General features: G+C 41.9%; 3 protein-coding genes across 3 annotated transcripts; 2 read left to right on the top strand and 1 right to left on the bottom strand.

Moving 5' to 3' along the window:
- Positions 1–107: 107 nt before the first annotated feature.
- On the bottom strand, positions 108–20,452 carry LOC109906691 (transmembrane protease serine 9). Its single transcript, XM_020504536.2, has 13 exons — positions 20,317–20,452; positions 19,987–20,137; positions 19,572–19,822; positions 19,217–19,353; positions 18,935–19,036; positions 18,708–18,752; positions 3,584–3,707; positions 2,063–2,143; positions 1,670–1,826; positions 1,180–1,278; positions 881–1,044; positions 520–656; positions 108–311 (listed from the first exon to the last, which is right to left on the bottom strand). Exons 1-13 carry the CDS (start codon positions 20,390–20,392, stop codon positions 159–161), a joined length of 1,677 nt encoding a protein of 558 aa, XP_020360125.2. The 5' UTR covers positions 20,393–20,452; the 3' UTR covers positions 108–158.
- Positions 4,426–6,290, top strand: LOC109906705 (trypsin-2). Its single transcript, XM_031802498.1, has 5 exons — positions 4,426–4,655; positions 4,885–5,038; positions 5,296–5,555; positions 5,757–5,893; positions 6,000–6,290. Exons 1-5 carry the CDS (start codon positions 4,592–4,594, stop codon positions 6,147–6,149), a joined length of 765 nt encoding a protein of 254 aa, XP_031658358.1. The 5' UTR covers positions 4,426–4,591; the 3' UTR covers positions 6,150–6,290.
- LOC109900754 (trypsin-2-like) lies at positions 16,542–18,200 on the top strand. The gene is made up of 3 exons (XM_031802532.1): positions 16,542–16,761; positions 16,871–16,972; positions 17,169–18,200. The coding sequence occupies exons 1-3, from the start codon at positions 16,651–16,653 to the stop codon at positions 17,211–17,213; spliced, it is 258 nt and encodes an 85-aa protein (XP_031658392.1). The 5' UTR covers positions 16,542–16,650; the 3' UTR covers positions 17,214–18,200.
- Positions 20,453–20,669: the final 217 nt, after the last annotated feature.

The raw sequence follows: 20,669 nt of genomic DNA, 5'->3' as shown, positions 1-20,669 counted from the left end.
TATTGTGTTTGACATGCTTACACTTTGTGCTGAGTCTACTTTAGTATTGAACTAGGAGGAGAGAGAGAGAAAGAGAGTGAGAGAGAGAGATAGAGAGAGATAGAGAGAGTGAGGAGGAGTAGAGGTCTGAGAGACAGGGAGGAAAGCAGCTAGTGGTGTTACATGTTGGCCTTCATGGTCTCATCGATCCAGGGGAGGAACTCACACACTTTGACATAGACTCCGGGGTGTCCGGGCACGGCACAGCCCTGACCCCAGGACACCAGGCCATGAACCTCACCCAAACACACTAGACCACTGCCAGAGTCCCCCTGAGAGAGAGAGAGAGAGAGAGAGAGAGAGAGAGAGAGAGCGAGAGAGAGAGAGAGAGAGAGAGAGAGAGAGAGAGAGAGAGAGAGAGAGAGAGAGATAAGAAATCAACTCAGGTTGATCCTAATATGTACCACTGTGTTTCCTAAATGACTGCACAACAAAGATAGCAAAAGGGCTCATCAAAAATGTGTCATATACTGTACGTACGTTGCATACATCTCTGCCTCCGTCCATGTATCCGGCACACACCATCCTGCGGGTGAGCATGCCAGGGTAGGCCATCTCACACTTCTCATCCTCCAGTATGGGCACATCCAGACACTGCAGACGGGCGGGCATGTTTACTGAGAAGGAAGCAAAAGACAGGGAGATTTAGTCATTTGATATCATTTTTCCATTGTCATACCTCTTCTCTGGGTGAGGTGTGTGTTGTTAGAATGTGTGTGGATAAAGGCTCTGAGGGTATAGTTAATGTTGGTAAAGTTGGTTTCGTATAGTGTGTTTGGTTGTAATTTCTGTGGTTACAGTTTTGTAAAGGTAAAATGCAGGGGTATTTGGTCCGTCTCACCCTCCTCTCCGGTGGCGATGTTGCCCCAGCCAGAGACGGAGCAGGGGGCGCCTGCGTATGGGCAGCCTGTGGGCAACGGGATGGGCTTCACATAATCAGTGATCTCCACAGGGTGGAACAGCTTGATCAGCATCATGTCATAGTCCAGCGTCTGGTAGTCATAGCTACAGAGAGAAGAACAGAGATAGGTCAAGGGATTTGTATTGCATGTGATAAAACCCCATTCAGCCTGGGTTCAGTTGTTATAAAATGATGTTCCTAAAGGGATATGTAAAGGGTAAGTGTGGGGTGTAGCTTGCCTGGGATGCCAGATTATGTTTTGAGTCTTCATGAGCTGTTCAGTTCCCTCAAACACACGCAGGTTGTGCTCTCCAAGCATGATCTGCATTGCGTAGGGGCTGAGAGAGGAGGACGAAGGAGAGGAAAGGCAGAGGAAGGAGAGGAGGGAGAGGACAAAAGGAATGACAGGGTGATACAATTATGATTACAGAGAAACCTCATGTCAGTTTGATAAGATTCAAAGTGTCACACTGCAGAAGACAAAGAATTGCCCTCCTTTTGGTCCATTTTGGCCCAAAATCTGTCGTTCTGATCCCTGAGTAAGGCAGTTAACCCACTGTTCCCCAGGGATGCCGAAGACGTGGATGTCGATTAAGGCAGCCCCCCGCAACTCTCTCTGATTCAGAGGTGTTGGGTTAAATGCGGAAGACACATTTCAGTTGAATGCATTCAATTGTACAACTGACTAGGTAACCCCCTTTCCCTCCCCTGCCCTCCACCCTCACTCACTTGTACCAGCAGTGAGCGACAGAGAGCACCCACTGCTCGTTGATGAGCACGGCTCCGCAGAAGTGGTACCCGTAGTTGAGGGAGGCCATCCAGGGTCGGGAGTGAGGTTCACACTCCTGGCCACCGATGATCTTACCATTCTCACGGGGCACTGCCGCTGAAACACACGGAGAGAGTGGTCACAAGAGGGGAGAGATGAGGACATTGTTGCACTCTAAATAGTATTCATCAGAATTGTTCTACATCACATAGAAACAGCCTGTTGGGTAAAAAGGTTGAACACTGTTATAAGTGATGTTGTTAAATGTTAGATGAATATTCCCTACGAATAGTTTGTGATATGTAATTGGTAGAGTATATTAAAGTACTGTATGTGTGTGAGTGTTTAATTACCAGCAGCTCCAACCAGCAGTATCAGAGCGAGCAGTCTCATGGTGTCTGTCTGTCCGGTGAACACTGGCTGATCAAAGACACCTGGACACACGCATGGACTTTATTTATACACACCCTATCAGCCCCCCCCCCCGCCCATCAAACCCTACCTTACCTCCCCTACCCAGCACACCCTATCTGCCCTCCCCCACCCCTCACCCCCTACCTTACCTCCCCTACCCAGCACACCCTATCTGCCCTCCCCCACCCCTCAAACCCTACCTGCACTGCCCTCCCATATGCTCACAACGTTCACTCTACCCTGCTGACCACCCCAATCACCTCCCCCTCCCCTTACTCTGCCCTTTCCCTAAACATACAAGCATACAAGGGCCACAATATTTCATTTAACGCACCTGCACTTCTCAACATACACTCCCCTACGTATTTATTTGGATAGTGAAGCTAAAACTATTCATTTGGCTCTATACTTCAGCATTTTGGATTTGAGATCAAATATTTGATATAAGCCGACAGTACAGAATGTCACCTTACATTTGAATGTGCTTTCATACATATCTGTTTCATCATTTAGATATGATAGTACTTTATGTATCTAGTCCTCCCATTTGAAGGTGTCAGAAGCATTGAGAGTGTTGTAGTATGTATAGCGTTTACTTTTACTTTGTACTTTTACTCAAGAATGACAATGGAATACTTTTCCCACCACTGCTAAATCAAGCTTGTGACTCTACAAACTTGTTGGATGCATTTTCAGTTTGTTTTGGTTGTGTTTCAGATTATGTTGTGCCCAGTAGAAATGTATGGTAAATAATGTATTGTCATTTTGGAGTCACTTTTATTGTTAATAAGAATAGAATATGTTTCTGAACACTTTTACATTCATGTGGATGTTACCATGATAATCATGAATGAATCTTGAATAATGATGAGTGATAAAGTTACAGTTGCATGAATGTCATACCTAAATCCTAACCTCCCCTGTTATTTTTAATGGTGAGAGGTTAGCATGTTTTGGGGGCATGACCTTTGTCCATCTGTAACTTTCCCATGTTCCCACTTATCCGTAAGGTAGCATCCACGTTAATGTGGAAGTGTTTTGGGAACATCTTATATTCTTACTTATAATAGAAGCGACTCCAAAAATGACACAATACAATATTTACCATTTGCACATCATCATCTGAAACACAACCAAAACAAACTGGAAATGCATCCAACAAGTTTGTGGAGTCACAAGCTTGATGTAGTCATTGTGTGCTAGGAATATGGGACCAAATACGAAACTTTTGACTAAATTAAATACAGTGATGGGGTGACTAGATACAAAAAGTGCATTCATTTCTAAACGGTAAAACAGATATGTATGAAAGCACGCTAAAATAAAAGGTGAAAGTCTGTACTGTTGCCTCATACACTACATGACCAAAAGTATGTCGACACCGGCTTTTGTGTCCTGCCATTTTGCAGCTGAGCCATTTTTGCTCAAAGACGTTTCCACTTCACAATAACAGCACTTACCGTTGACAAGGGCAGCTCTAGCAGGGCAGAAATGTAATGAACTGACTTGTTGGAAAGGTGGCATCCTGTGACGGTGCCACGTTGAAAGTTCTTCAGTACGGGCAATTCTACTGCCAATGTTTGTCTATGGAGATTGCATGGCGGTGTGCTAGATTTTATACACCTGCCAGCAACAGGTGTGGCTGAAATGGCCAAATCCACTAATTTGAAGGGGTGTCCAAAACATTTGTTCTCAAATCCAAAATGTTCGAGTCTAGAGCCAAATTGAACGTTTTATCTTCACTGCCCAAATAAATAAGTAGGGGACTGTACACCTAGCTGATGATTAACCAGTAGCTGGCAAACTGAATATGACAGATATTTAGCCTTTTGAAGTGGCATGTGGCACACAAGGACATGTACCCATGGCTGGCCATATGCAGTATCAAAAGGACCACGGCTACTTAACAGCCCGTGCTCATCCCACAAGGTCTATTCGCTTTCCAATGTTGCATCTTACAGAACAACCAATTATTCTGTTGAATGTACTGATTGCATAACATTTTAAATGTGCAAATCATCATTCTGTCTGGTTCTATTCCAATTTTACTCATAGAGCCTTCCTTATCTCTGCAACTATTCTTTAGTACACTTAGTATGCCCTTGAATATAGGCCAGGAGCTGTGAGAGAAATGGCCACCTGTGATGTTAGAACTAGTGCCTGAAAAGTACAACAGCTCCCCCCCCCCCCCCCCCGCTTCTTTGAGGTGTTGCAAGAGGTCTCAATGGTCCTACCACTCTGACAATCTGGCCAACAGCTGTTCAACACTGTTTCAACACAAATGCTCTGTGTACCTGGTACAATGGAAGGGGAGTTTGTGATAAGATGATGGGGCAGGAGAGTTTGAGGTGAGGTGGGGCATCAGGCACGAGAGACTTGGAAAGGGGGCAGGGCAGGGTGGAGGGATAGCAGTTGAGATAAAGGTATAAATGTAGAGAATCGCAGAGTGCACATGTCCAGTCTGGTGAATGAAGACTTGTCTCAGCAGCACGATGATTGGCCTGATTGTACTCACACTCCTGGGGGTTGCAGGTAACAAACACACATAGAGGCACGGATAGAGACACACATCTTTTACAGACAATGTGGACATCAGCTTAATGCTCTCCTTTTGCCCATCTTGTATAATATAACATTATCTCTAACCTCTGCCTTCTGTCACCTTCCTCCTGTCATGCTTTCTGAACACGACTCCCTCTCTCCATCCTACTCTCTTTCTCCTCTGACCCTCCCTCTCCCTTCCACTCCTTCCCTCCCTCAGCGGCAGCTCCTATGGATGACAGGATCGTGGGGGGTTATGAGTGTGAGGCTCACTCCCAGCCCTGGCAAGCCTCTCTTAACATCGGCTACCACTTCTGTGGTGGCTCCCTCATTAACGACCAGTGGATCATCTCTGCCGCCCACTGCTGGATGAAGTGAGTACTGCAGGGTCATTGTCAACCATCTTTTCCCTTTACTGTGCCTCCCTAAAGGTTTCTATTTATTTCTCCTCTCCCTTCTCCAATTTTCCATCTGTCTTCACATTCTGTCAACCCCTCTCTCCTTCTTGTCTTCTCTGCCTTCCTCTCTCCACTTCTTTACCTTAATCTCTTTCTGCTCTCCTTCCTCTCATAAATCATGTCCTCTCTCTCCTACCCTCACTCTCACTACCCCCCCCCCTCTCTCTCTCTAGTCCTTGGAGTCAGCTTGCCATCCTGGGTGACCACCACATCTGGGAGCACGAGGGAACGGAGCAGTACATGTCTGTGGACGCCATCTACTGGCACCAGAGCTATGACTACCAGACCCTGGACCACGACATTATGCTGTTGAAGCTGGCCCACCCTGTCACTCTCAACAAGTTTGTCAAGCCCATCGCCCTGCCCACAGCCTGCCCCAAGGCCGGGGACATGTGTGTGGTGTCTGGATGGGGAAACATCTACACTGACTCTGGTATTTATGTAGATGTGGTGTAGTATGGGATGGGGTGGAATGTAATCAACTAAAATACATTTTCTTTCAACTGTAGCTCACTGTAGGTCTACATGTTGATGTGAAATCAGCAAGTCAAATTACTTGAGAGTGTAGCTCCTACTTCTCTCTCTCTCTCTCCAACTCTGTCTCTCTCTCTTTCTCTGTCTCTCCCTCTGTCAGTGTTCAACCCATTTAACCTGCAGTGTGTGGACATCCCCATCCTGTCTAAGAAGGCCTGTGACGAGTCCTACCCTGGCCAGATTACTGATACCATGGTGTGTGCCGGCTACCTGGAGGGAGGCAAGGACGCCTGTCAGGTATGAAGAATACCCCTGCAACCTCACAAACAGAACATTTCATTTGTTTGTTTATTCATTTATATATTAATTCATTATCTTTCTCCCCCCTCTGTTTCTCTCTCAGGGTGACTCCGGCGGTCCCCTGGTATGTAACGGAGAGCTGCATGGCATCGTGTCCTGGGGTGTTGGCTGTGCCCAGCCCAACTATCCTGGTGTCTACACCAAGGTCTGTGCCCTGCTGCCCTGGATCCACGAGATCATCACCAACTACTAGCCTGTACCCTCCACACCAGAGTAAAGAGAGATAGAGAGATAGAGAAAGAGGGATAGAGAGAAAGAGAGAGAGAAGGCTGATTATGTTACATGCTGGAATACAAAGAAACATCTAATCAATAAAATGGCATCTTTGACTTCACTACTGTATGTTTGTCTTTTTTATTACAATTCTTTGTGCCAATTAAAAAAAATACACAAACAATCAATAACTTAGATAACAGGGTAGATTACTACAATATTTAAAGTCACATCAAACACTTCAATAATTGAACATTAGATGGCACAAAGACTAATAAAATGTTTAAAAATAAGCATGCTAACAGAGGTACTCTTCCACCGTTTGGCATTTCCTCAGCACCCACCTACTAGTTTCTAGCACAATCAAATAGTGACAATGGTATAGAGTACAGAGCAGGAAATTAGATGGCAAAGACAAATTAAATGGAAAAGTAACCATGCTAACAAACATATGCTAACAGATGTATGGCCTCCATTGTTTTGCACTACACGCTGCTAATGCTGCAAATGCTAATAATGATGCTATAGCTATTAACAACACTAATGTTAATAACAACACTATAGCTAAGAAACAATGCTATAGCTAATTACGATGCTAATGCTAATAATGATGGTATAGCTAACAACAATGCTTATTCCAATAATGATGCTAACTCTACGTACAACACTAGAACTACGTAAACAAACTCACACCTTCCTTCTTTCTATTCATATTGTCATAGTAACAAAAGTGATCAGACATGAATCGGACATCTGACTTGTGAAAATCTGTATCTAAAGTACAGCCATTGTAACCGCATCCACCTGGAAGAACAGGGTGTTTTCAGTCTGACCATTTTTTGTCATTCCAGGCCTGCCGCCATTAGCACTGCTTTAGCATCCTCCGCCATCTCTTTTATTCCCTCGTGCAGAAGGTGTAATGTAGTGGCAAAAGCAGTCCATATTGCGGCAAAACTAAAAACAACAGTGGTCAACACAGCTTCGATAGCCTTGGCTGCCACCATAACTGCTCTATGCATCATTCTAGCCACCACCTTCTCATCAACTCTCCCAGCGAAGCGAGACTTCATTGCTGAGCTCAGTTCACCCACTGGCTTGTAGACACGTTCTGAGAGTCTCCGGAGAGATTTCTCACTCAGTCCAAAGGTTATGAAGGCCTTGTGGAAGAAGGCAAATGAAGTGGTTAGGATGATATCGTTGAGGGTGCCCGTGTTTACGGATTTGGGGTTGTGCCTGGTGGGTTCATTGATAATTTGTGTGAGATTGTGGGCAATCAAGCTTAGATTGTAGGATGGCTGGTGTGTTAAGCATGTCACAGTTTAGGTCACCTAGCAGCACGAGCTCTGAGGAAAGATGGGGGGCAATCAATTCACATATAGTAACCAGGGCACAGCTGGATGCAGAGGGTGGTCTATAGCAAGCGGAAACCGTGAGAGACTCGTTTCTGGAAAGATGGATTTTTAATAGTAGAAGTCCAGGTACAGACCTGGATAGTAAGACAGAACTCTGCAGGATTCCTCTGCAGTAGATTGCTAATGATTCTAATGTTAACATGCATGAAACCAAGGCTTTGACGGTTACAGAAGTCAAGAAATGAGAGCACCTGGGGATTAGGAGTGGAGCTAGGCACTGCAGAGCCTGGATTAACCTCTACATCACCAGAGGAACAGAGGAGGAGTAGGATGACGGTATGGCTAAAGGCTATCAGGACTGGTCGTTTAGTGCGTTCAGAGCAGAGAGTAAAAGGAGCAGGTTTCTGGGCGTAAGAGAATAGATTCAAGGCATAATGTACAGACAAAGGTATGGTAGGATGTGAGTACATTGGAGGTAAACCTAGGCATTGAGTAATGATGAGAGAGATATATTTTCTAGAGACGTTTAAACCAGGTGATGTCACTGCATATGTGGGAGGTGGAACTAAATGGTAGGTTAAGGCATATTGAGTGGGGCTAGAGGCTCTACAGTGAAATAAGACAATAATCACTAACCAGGACAGCAATGGACAAGGCATATTGATATTAGGGAGAGGCATTCGTAGCTGGGTGATCAATAGGAGTCCTGTGAGTGTTTGGACTGGCTGGAGACACGGCGAATCAGACAGCTAGCAGACCGGGGCTAGCAAGCTAGCAGAACGGCCTTAGAGGGACGTCTCGATGGAGTAAAGTCTGTTTTGTAGCCCAGGAGTGGCTGATGGGCCTCTTTAGCTAACCGGGAGAAAGGGCCTATCATGGGCTAGCTTCAAGCTAATTGGTGCTTGCTCCAGGACCAACATTAGCCAGTACTCAGATAGCAGCTAGCTAACTGCAAAGATCCAGGTGAAAATGTCCAGAGCTTGCGGTACGAATCCGGGGATATGGAGAGAAAATAGGTCCGGTATGCTCTAGTTTGAGTCGCGTTGTACAGACTGGCGAGAGCTTTCCGAGCTAAAGGTTAGCTGCTGACTACTAGCTAGTAGCTAGTGTGCTGGCTAGCTTCTGTTGGGGGATTTCGGATTCGAGGTGAATAATACTTTAGAAAAAAAACAGAGCCGCACCACATTAGATGAGGCGGGTTGCTTTGAAGATGAGTTTTAGAAAAAATATAAAAAGATATGCGAAGAAAAAGTTATAAAAAAATAAATACACGGGACACGACAAGACGAGGACAAAAGACGTCTGACTGCTATGCCATCTTGGATATGAAGATACAATACAAAATATCTCAAATAAAAAGGGATGTCATTACTTCAATATAAACTCACATATATTTTTTTAATCGACGATTTTACATTTCCCAAGCATTCACCTGCTAGTTACTAGTACAATCAGATAGTGACAACTGTAAAGAGTACAGAGCAGGGCAAAAAATATGTCACAACAATAAATCAAAATGCTAACACAGATTTGGTAACACATATATGTATAGCATCCACTGTTTGACACTAAACAATGCTAACGCTATTGATGATACAAATGCTAATAACAACACTATAGCTAATAACTATGCTCTGGGACACTGCAGTGTCCACTCATTCAGAGTGGTCTTACTCCCTCATTTTTCAGAATACAAGCCTGAAACAATTTCTAAAGACTGTTGACATCTAGTGGAAGCCATATGAAGTGCAATTTGAGTCCTAAGTCAATGGAATCAGTATAGGCAGTCAATGAAAAACTACAAACATAAAAAATCCCACTTCCTGGATGGATTTTTTCTCAGGTTTTCGCCTGCTATATCAGTTCTGTTATACTCACAGACATTATTTTAACAGTTTTGGAAACTTTAGAGTGTTTTGCATGCATATCCTAGCTTCTGGGCCTGAGTAACAGGCAGTTTACTTTGGGCACGCTTTTCATCCTGAGGTGAAAATAGTGCCCCCTACCCTAATGAAGTTTTAATAACACACAAACATCTATCACATGCAGAACTATACATGTATGTAATAGACATGCATTGCAACAAGAGGATAAGGCAGTGATGTAAGGAAGCCGGATGTCCTGACTCTACACTTTCATCAATGACAAACTGATGTTGTCTACTTACAGACGTGTATGTTGGAACCTAGATCTTGCGACAGGATAAAGTGACTATGGGGGCAATTGAAATCAGCAAGGCGGGAAACTTTCTGGGGGTTCTTGTATTAGAATTGTAATGAATTCTGGTTATGTAATTACACTACACCACAATAAACATAAAGTTAAAACTCCAAGATCATTGAATGCTTTTCAAATCTGTAGCCTATATCTGCTGTGCTGTATCATCACAATGGATAGTGCCCTATAGCTAAGCTGTTTTTGCTACAGAATACGTAGATAGGGCAATTCACCTATAACAAACATTCTATGTGAATGCAGCCGTACACACAGCAGTCTTACCAAAATAATGCAAATTAAGCAATGCCAGCCTACCATAAACACGTTTCCAATACGTACAGTTCCATTTACAGCAACCAATAGGCTACCAAGACAACCATAATAACCATAATCTACAATGATTGTACAAAACATTAGGAACATCATCCTAATATTGAGTTGCAACCCCTTTTGCCCTCAGAACAGACTCAATTCGTCAGGGCATGGACTCTACAAGTTGTCAAAAGCATTCCACAGGGATGCTGGCCCATGTTGACTCCAATGCTTCCCACAGTTGTGTCATGCTGCTGGATGTCCTTTGGGTGGTGGACCATTCTTGATACACACAGAAAACTGTTGAGCGTGAAAATCCCAGCAGCGTTGCAGTTTTTGACACACTGAAACCGGTGTGCCTGGCACCTACTACCATACCCCATTCAAATGCTCTTAAAACATTTGTCTTGCCCATTCACCCTCTGAATGGCACACATACACAATCCATGTCTCAATTGTCTCAAGGCTTAAAAATCATTCTTTAACCTGTCTCCTCCCCTTCATATACACTTATTGAAGTGACATCAATAAGGGATCATACCTTTCACCTGGATTCACCTGGTCAGTAAATGTCATGGATAGAGCATGTGTTCCTAATGTTTTGTACACCCAGGGTATTTCTATGATGAAACATACTGATACCTAGCTATACCCAGGGGCATCATTTGGGTTCTTGCATTGGAATTATATTGAATTCTGCTTATGTCACGCTATAGCACAATAAACATAAAAGTGTAAAAAATCCTTTTGACCAAGAAGAGACAGGTTCAACAGCACAAAATCTTGCTGTTCTCTATCAGCACCATGGACAGCGCCCTACACACTTAAGCAAGATTTTGATAAAAACCAAACAGCTAGATTGTTTCATTCTTACCTTTTCAAAAGAGTTGCAGCTTCCTTGATGCTTTGTCGAACTTCCTGATTAATCGATAAATCCATTGTCCCAAAAATATTATTGTAAGATCCCCCTCAAATTCCCCTCAAATGCCAGTTGGATTAGTTGAGCTTTCCTCAGGTGTAGCACTGTTTTTCTGTGCTGACTGAATACATTTGTATGGAAAATTAGTTCTCGCATGTAGCTGTGGACACCCCAAAAATCAGTCCATGTTTCAGTGCAGTAAACACGGTCAGTATAGCGGAGAGAGGCCCAAAGTATTGTTGCAGGATATCAAGTGGAGTCCATTTGTCCTCATTGGAGCCAGAGCGGGCGATTTCAGTCTGCAAAAATTGTCAAGTGACACCAAATGAAGCTGGTGGTTGAAACAATTAACATATGGTACATCTCTGTTTCTGAGTACAGTTTTGACTTAAATCAGCTTGAAAATCTATGGCAAGACTTGAAAATTGCTGTCCCCAACATCTCGACAGAGCTTGAAGAATTTTGAAAAGAATAATGGGCTAATATTGCACAATCCAGGTGTAAAGCTCTTAGAGACTTACCCAAGAAAATTCACAGCTGTTTCTAGATTATTAACTCAGGGAGCTGAATACTTATGCACCATCTATATTTTAGTTATACAATTTCAATGTATCTTTTTTTTAAATCTACATTTTCTTCCAGTTTGATATTTTGTGTAGATTGAAAAGCCCCAAATATTTTGAAAACCGCTGTACTTGTACTGTATTGTGGTTGGCAATTTTGACAACAGAAAAATGAGACGGTCATTTCATTAAATCAATAATCTAATCATCTAAAGAGGTAGCCCACCTTTGGCTGGCTGTCATGTTTCAGTAAATTAGTCCATGACAGCCAACAGAGGCTCATCATAACACACCCCTTCTTACATGTGTCTCTTGGGTTCTTCCATTAGGCTTTTTTTTTGTTACGTTCATCCACCCTTTGTTGAGAGCGGTATTTTGAACCAATGTAAGAATAAGTGCCTTTTCAATTGCACATTGTTATTTTCCTCCAATTTAGCTCCCGACTGCGCATGCTTGTATTGTATTCATCATGATCAATGTTGGCTCAATGTGAAGAGAAAGCCTATTGATCATGGGACACACAAAGTGATTTTCGCAGCAGGTTAGGAGAGCATTTTCGCTAACCCGAACACCTTTCCCTAACCTTAACCTCAATCTCCTAACCTGTTACATACATTTTCCTAACCTGCTGCGTAAGTTCTCCTAACCTGCTACGAAAAAGTCACTACAGTATAGAAGTGGTGTGAAAAGAGGATTCCCCTATTGATCATAGGCATTTCGCATGTGGATACTCAAGAAAGAGATTTTCTTCTACAGTGTCAAACACTTACAGTATTAGAAGGGATAGGCAGGTCCATCTTAATTCTGGTATTAGGTCATGCCCTAACCAGGGGCATGGACAGAAATGCTCTAGTGGGTGGACCAACTGAAGAGTATTTTTGTAATTATAATGTATACTTTTTGCATGTATGATTATGTTTTTATTGCCATTCTTGTGTTTGAATGTGATCAGCGAAGATAGTTTGCTATGCATCTCGCCCAGCTAGTTTCTTGTTTACTGAGGCTGACTCCCTTCTGCGTTGAATAAATGTCTTCCTTATGAGAACTTTTCATTTGAACCTGTTTGAAAGCACATTTCTGTAGATTAGAGGTGACAAATATATGACCAGCTGCAAGGTGGCACCGCTGGCAATTTAGCAATTAGACACTAGCTTAATGTTTCACAATTACCCATCTTCTATATCTCTAAACTCTGCATCTCTTTGTCTTCTGTCACCTTCCTCCTATCATGCTTTCTGAACACTACTCCCTCTCTCCATCCTCCTCTCTTTCTCAGTCATTTTCCCAACAATTGTTTACAGACAGATTATTTCACTTATAACCCACTGTATCACAATTCCAGTGGGTCAGAAATGTGCTGTATGTAAAGAAATGGGCGGGCTGTATGTTGTCTCCGCTGCTACTATTGGATAGCATGCAGCTGTTTTCACGTTCCCTGTTAATTGCATGCTCCGATCAGATGGGTGCTGCTAGGCAGCTGTCCCGTGTTAGTGGGCATATGGGCATGAATGAAATCCAAACCTAATACTCAAATATCCAAGGAAATTTACCATGTCATTGATTCCTTAAAACGGAAATTCTCGTTTTAGAAAATACTGACTTTATGACTAATGTTATCCTGCTAGACTTTTCAGTCAAGTTTGGGACTAGAATTTATGTTTATGAGCACTACCGATGTCACATAAGCCGTTTTCAGATAAATGTTTTTTAGTTAAAACAGCTGAAGCAAGCATAAACATTTTCTTCAGGAAATGTACAGATTTTTTTTACCTGCGTGTACATGTTCTTTATCAAACTGCACATTTTCTATTCCATGCTAGACTTAAATTGCACCACAGAACTAATGTATATTACATACAGTTGAAGTCGGAAGTTTACATACACTTAGGTTGGAGTCATTAAAACTCGTTTTCAACCACTCCACGCATGCAGTATGTTTTATACGTGAACTCATATGCAAAACAAAAGTAGTATGTTTTACATGGTTACACTTTACATATCAGTGTCCTTCTTACTGTGTAATTACATGAGTAATTACACAGTAATAAGGGCACTGTAATGTAAAGTATTACCTTTGGTAGTGTGTAATAGTGTACAGTTTGGGGCCTTTTGAAAAGTGGCTTTTCAAAATTCCTTTACAGCAGCAAGGTACATCGACATCATTATTGTGTAAAAACTCAAAAGATGCCGCTAAGTTCATTAGCAGTCATCTAACAATAACCCATGTTACCAATGGCACTTTTTGAGCTCAAAGAGTAAAAATTCTAAACATGTTCTACTATAATATAATACTATAATAGACTCATTCACTTATTCTTTCAAGTCATTATGTTGGCGATACTGTTGTGAGCGGGTACATTTTTAAGAATGATTAAGTGATTAAAACCAAATCGGTAACAGAATTTAAAAAAAATCAGTAAAGGAATTACGGTAGTCTAAAAAACACAGATCTAAAAAACACAGATCTAAAAACACAGATCTAAAAAACACAGATCTAAAAACACAGATCTAAAAACACAGATCTAAAAACACAGATCTAAAAAACACAGATCTAAAAAACACAGATCTAAAAAACACAGATCTAAAAAACACAGATCTAAAAACACAGATCTAAAAAACACAGATCTAAAAACACAGATCTAAAAACACAGATCTAAAAACACAGATCTAAAAAACACAGATCTAAAAAACACAGATCTAAAAACACAGATCTAAAAACACAGATCTAAAAAACACAGATCTAAAAAACACAGATCTAAAAAACACAGATCTAAAAACACAGATCTAAAAAACACAGATCTAAAAACACAGATCTAAAAAACACAGATCTAAAAACACAGATCTAAAAAACACAGATCTAAAAACACAGATCTAAAAACACAGATCTAAAAAACACAGATCTAAAAACACAGATCTAAAAACACAGATCTAAAAACACAGATCTAAAAACACAGATCTAAAAAACACAGATCTAAAAAACACAGATCTAAAAAACACAGAACTAAAAACACAGATCTAAAAACACAGATCTAAAAAACACAGATCTAAAAACACAGAACTAAAAACACAGATCTAAAAACACAGAACACACGTTGGGTTGTTTTGATCCAGAAATCAAGGTCACTTAGTTGAATTGTTGGGTTATTGATGTTGGGTTATTGATGTTGGGTTATTGATGTTGGGTTATTGGTGTAGGGTTATTAAGCTATCAGCCACCGGGTCAGATCAGAAGACTTGAGGCGTGGCTTAGTATGGGTATAGCTTTCAGATAGTTATGTTTGGCCATTCGTGAGAGTAAATGTAATTCTGGTTAATCTATTGTTTTATATTGTCATCTGTATGTTAAGGTTAAGAGCTGACACTTTTGTAACGTTTATGAAGTTTACAGAAGAGTATGAGTTGCTCAAGTGCCTATGCACATACCAATGTTGGGAGAGTTACCATTTTGTTATAATATTTAAATAATAGTGTTATTAGTTTTATATTAAAATATGTAATGTGCAAAATTATTGAAAGAAAGGTGACATTTGCATTGTACAGACTTAACATGATGAACAGCAATTCCATTTACTCTCATGGACCAAAAATAACTATCTGAAAGCAATGTCCCCAACAGGCCAAGTCTCTTGAAAATGACCCGATGACACAAACATCAGTTTGGTTTTTATATCACTTTCATGCTGGGTCTTTTTTTAATGTAATCCGTAAATTAAGGAGGCTTGGCCTGTTGAGGGCGTGTCATTCCCATTCATCATCTTAAGTCATCTTAAGTCATCAATCATCATCGTAAGCAAATTTAAATGTTCCTTGAATATTTATACACATTACATATTTTATGTAAATGTAGTAACATTATTATTGATATATTATAGCAAAGTTGTAATTATCCCAACATTGGGATATGCATAGGCACTTGAGGAACTCACACTCTTGTCCAAGCCTCATTAACACTCCAAAAGTATCAGTGCTCAACCTTAAAATGTGATGACAATATGATAGAACAGATTAACCGGAATGACATACTCTCACAGGTAGCCAAAAATAACTATCTAAAAGCCACAACCCTACTAAGTCTTCAAAGAAAACAACCCAACTAAGTGACCCAACTGGCTGGGTCATTCCTACCTTCTATCTACTGTATATTATATCATGCAATTTCCTTCACTTCACCCCAAGGCTCAGTACAGAACACCATCGAGTTATGAAAGACTTACTTTCCCACCCCTTTCCCTCTTTCTTTCTCCCGTCTCTCTTCCTCTTTTACCCAAAGCCACGTGGAGGTGCCTCTGGGCGAGCACAACATTGCCAGGACTGAGGGTAATGAGCAGTTCATCTCTTCTTTCCGCATTATCCCCCACCCCAAGATCGTACAGATCATACAACATCAACAATGACATCATGCTGATCAAGCTGAGCAAACCCACCACCCTCAACACCTACGTGCAGCCTGTTGCTCTGCCCGGCAGCTGTGCCCCTGCTGGCACCATGTGTACCGTCTCTGGATGGGGAAACACCATGAGCTCCAGTGATTACAGCACCAGTGTAAATTTTTTTAAGTATTTTGGGGCTATTTTATAAAATATACCTGCTCAGGTAACCATTGCCAGTGTTAAGATGTAAATGATCCATAAATGACATGTTCTGCCTTTCATTTCCTCTTCTTTCTTTCTATCCATTCTTTCATTTTTCATCCATCCTTACAGCTGCCGAAAGCAACAAGCTGCAGTGCCTGAACCTCCCCATCCTGTCTTTCAATGACTGTAACAACTCCTACTCTGGCGCTGTGTTCTGTGCTGGATACATGTGTCACGTTTTGACCTTTATTTCCTTTGTTTTGTATTTATTTAGTATGGTCAGGGTGTGAGTTGGGTGGGCAGTCTATGTTTGTTTTTCTATGATTTGGGTATTTCTATGTTTCGGCCTAGTATGGTTCTCAATCAGAGGCAGGTGTCATTAGTTGTCTCTGATTGAGAATCATACTTAGGTAGCCTGGGTGTCACTGTGTGTTTGTGGGTGATTGTTCCTGTCTTTGTGTTTTGCACCAGATAGGACTGGTTAGGTTTTCACACGTTTTTGTAATCAGTTGTTCATGTGTACGTTTACGTATTAAAAGGAACCATGGACACTTACCACGCCGCATATTGGTCCTCTGATCCTTTTCGCCTCTCCTCTTCGGAAGAAGAGGAGGAAATCCCTGACAACATGGAGGGAGGCAAGGACTCTTGCCAGGTACTGAACAGCACTGACCTGTAGATACTACTACTGCCTCTGACCAGCTTATCAAAACCATTAGGACCAAAAATACAGTAAAGTAAATCTCTCATTGTCTCTCTCTCAGGGTGACTCTTGGGGCCCCATGGTGTGCAACAGTGAGCTGCAGGGTGTTGTGTCCTGGGGTTATGGCTGTGCCGAGTCCGGTAACCCTGGTGTCTATGACAAGGTAAGAATATAGGCTTTTGCTGCTAAGTTTGTGGGACAAAGCATCAAATAGTTTGTGTGATAGCATTCCTTTATATTAGACCACTGGTTCATCCATGTCACAACTACATGTTTCTAACTTCCATAATACCAACTTTATTCCTGGTCTATAGTGACTTGGCCCTGTGTCCACCGACGTCTCCCTTCTCTTCCTCTAGGTGTGCATCTTCAACGACTGGCTGACCAGCAACATGGCCAACTAATAAATCTGATCCTGGTTTCGGTCCCCCAGCATGGTCCCACAGCTCTACAACATCATCTGAAGTTCAACATTCATCTATTCACTGGAGATGAAAATCGAATGATGAATAAAGCATTTTAAATGATTTCAGTCTACTGAGACTGTTTGAACTTGTTTTAACAGGTCGGAGGAATTGGGCTGGGGAAATGTAGCCACTCTCAAATGTATAGACAGATCTATGGATGCAAGGAATGACCATCAATGAGACCAAAATAACCATGTTTTGAAGCTAAACTGTGTTTGTTAACAATTACACTGTTTACAAACAATAGAGTAAAAAAGTGTATATTTTGTGTTCTGATTGGGTAAGACAGTTGAACTAAGCTCATGATTAGGCATTTCTCTATAGTATAATACCATAAGCCACAAACTTTTAGCGGGGTCTGGTCGCACAATTTTGCATAGATTTTTATCATTTTTGGCTCCTAAGTGCTTCGTCCATAAACATGCCATAGGCCACTTTATACTCGTCTATGTTTTATGTTTCTTTACGTTTTTACATTTTGTGTTTTTGGAATGTTTGTAACCATGGGAAACCGTGATGTCACAATGTACACCAGAATCTCAATTGAGATTCTCCCAATGTATAGAATGCCGCCTCTGTCTGGTCTTAACTTTCATTATAGTTAATGTTCCAGCCTTCGAACCCCCAGAAAAGTGCCTTACACTATTGAACACATACACAACAGTATGTGTTCAATAGCATACTGTAGCAGAAATATAAATGTGTATTCACTGAATATAGTTCATTTTGATTTATCGGAGCATTGGGGAAAATATGTAGTCGTAACACTTTTTATGCACCAAGTGATCACTTCTCTCTGACATTTACGCAAGCATAGACCCATAAAACTAATGTTGCCGTTTGTGGATTTATGAAAAATATGAACATGTCTATGACGTTTCCAATAGAAAGATATTTGTAGTGAGAAATAATTCCTCTTAACGGTTTACAAGGTTAAAGGGATAGTTCACCAAAATTAAGAATTAACATAATCCTAATGATTTGTAGAGAGAGTAGTCTGTGCAGTCAGAGAATCTGTATTCTGTGGAGCCAGAGAATCAGCAACCCAAGTTTTGTTTGATATATTCCCACATATTTGATAGCCAAACTGGTAGACCCCCCCCCCCCCCCGTTAGAATTACAGATTTATAAACACACACATTTAGACATTCCACTTGCAAACAACACTCCTTTGATGACATACAGAACAAAATATTGCACTACTACATTCATGAAAATGTGCTCTATGCTAAATGCATGTAAGAAGTACCTTCTATGGTATATTCATTTATATAGTTAACCTTGGGAAATAGACTCAGTAACTCAAATGATTTTAAATGATTTATTTGTCATTAGTATTTAATCTCCAGCACATAAGGTGGATGTTGAACTGCAAACGATGTGGTAAAGTTGTAGGACCGTGCTGGAGGACCGAAGCAAGGATTAAACTTAGTAGGTGAGCATGGTGCTGGTCAGCCAGTCGTTGAAGATGCACACCTGGAGGATGAGAAGGAGAAGGGAGACATTAGTGGACACACTCAATGGGAGGCAACATGAGAACCTTCAATCTATGTTTTATAGACTCAATGTCTTTTTTTTTCAGGACAACAAGGGATGTCACAGTGATGTATGAATGTTGATGTTTTCCTCAAACACAACAGGAAAACAGTTTTTCTTACCTTGGCGTAGACACCGGGGTTACCGGGCTCGGCACAGCCATAACCCCAGGACACAACACCCTGCAGCTCACCGTTGCACACCACTGGGCCACCGGAGTCACCCTGAGAGAGAGAGCGAGAGCGAAAGATTGAGAGATCAAGAGAGAGAAGAAGGGAGAGAGAGAGAAAGAAGGGAGACAAGTGATATGAAATGGTTATTTCATTATCAATTTCTAATCAATTGAAAAAGTTCATATAAAGTCATCATTGGTACCACTGAACTGAGGTCAGAGTGGTAAGTACCTGGCAAGAGTCCTTGCCTCCCTCCAGGTATCCAGCACAGAACATGGCGTTGGTGATCATGCCAGGGTAGGAGTTGTTACAGTCGCTGTAGGACAGGATGGGGATGTTCAGGCACTGCAGCTTGTTGCTGTCAGCAGCTGTAAGGAGGAGAGAGAGAGAGAGAGAGAGAGAGAGAGAGAGAGAGAGAGAGAGAGAGAAAGGTAGAAGAAGGTGGAGAAGGAGGAGAGTTATTGTTAGATATAATGACGTAGTGTTTTTAATAGTAGGTCTACATTTCCATGCCTGTAAACACACTCAGTCACCATGAAGATTATCAACTGGCACATGTAACCTTTGACCCAGGTGCTGTACTCACTAGAGCTCATGGTGTTGCCCCATCCAGAGACGGTACACATGGTGCCAGCGGGGGCACAGCTGCCGGGCAGAGCAACAGGCTGCACGTAGGTGTTGAGGGTGGCGGGTTTGCTCAGCTTGATCAGCATGATGTCATTGTCGAGGTCGTAGGCGCTGTAGTTGGGGTGACGGATCACGCGGGATGAAGAGATGAACTGCTCGCTACCCTCAGTCACCTTGATGTTATGCTCGCCCAGACGCACCTCCACACGGCTGAAAGAGAGAGAAGTCAATTTTTACGTTTTTCACCTTCTCAGTTCATGTGAATGTGGAGTTCACCTGTGTCCTTTAGTTTTAGAAAGGTTATTTTTAACAAATTCTTGCAAGGTGTTATTGACTCAAAATGTTGCTAGTAGTTCACATGGTAGGCTACTAACGTCTTGTAGCAGTGAGCTGCAGACACAACCCAGTTCTCATTGACCAGGGAACCACCACAGAAGTGGTACCCAGAGTTCAGAGACACCTGGTGGGGCTGGGAGTAGGCCTTGCACTCATACCCTCCGACGATCTTGTCGTCCTCCGTGGCAACTGTAAACAGAGAGCAGGCACATTCTTAGCTATATTACCTCAGCTTTTGAGATGGAAAAGCAAAGAACTGTGATAAAACAATAAGAACATATTTCTTAATAACGTCAAAGAAACAAATGTGTGATGTTAGTGTCATTACAGAGTCCTGTTCTTTTTTCTATGATCATTACTGTACTCACAAGCGGCTCCAATGAGCAGAACGAAGACCAGAGAAATCATGGTTGCTGTATGATCCTGTCGATGAAAGGGGTTCATCTGCACCCCTGGTTTATATGCAGAATTTGGTGTGCCGCCCCGTTTAATGGAACTGTTTGATTGGTCAAGAGAAAGCCAATCAGAGGCTAAATGTGCCCTGCCAAGGTCAGCATTATGACACAGCAGTTTCCGTCAAGGATTGGTTTGAAGTTGACCCTAAAAGCAGCAAAAAGCTAAATATATGTTGTCATTAGTCCCAGTACTTTTAAAGTGCAGGTTCTTGACGTCTGGATTTGATTTAATTTCTTACAGAAGACAGTGATACATGTACAGTACA

This window comes from Oncorhynchus kisutch, linkage group LG2 (assembly GCF_002021735.2).
Source record: "Oncorhynchus kisutch isolate 150728-3 linkage group LG2, Okis_V2, whole genome shotgun sequence".
Classification (NCBI taxonomy): Eukaryota; Metazoa; Chordata; class Actinopteri; order Salmoniformes; family Salmonidae; genus Oncorhynchus; species Oncorhynchus kisutch.
Note: the sequence above shows the minus strand (reverse complement) of the source record. Positions and strands in the feature narration are given on the sequence as shown.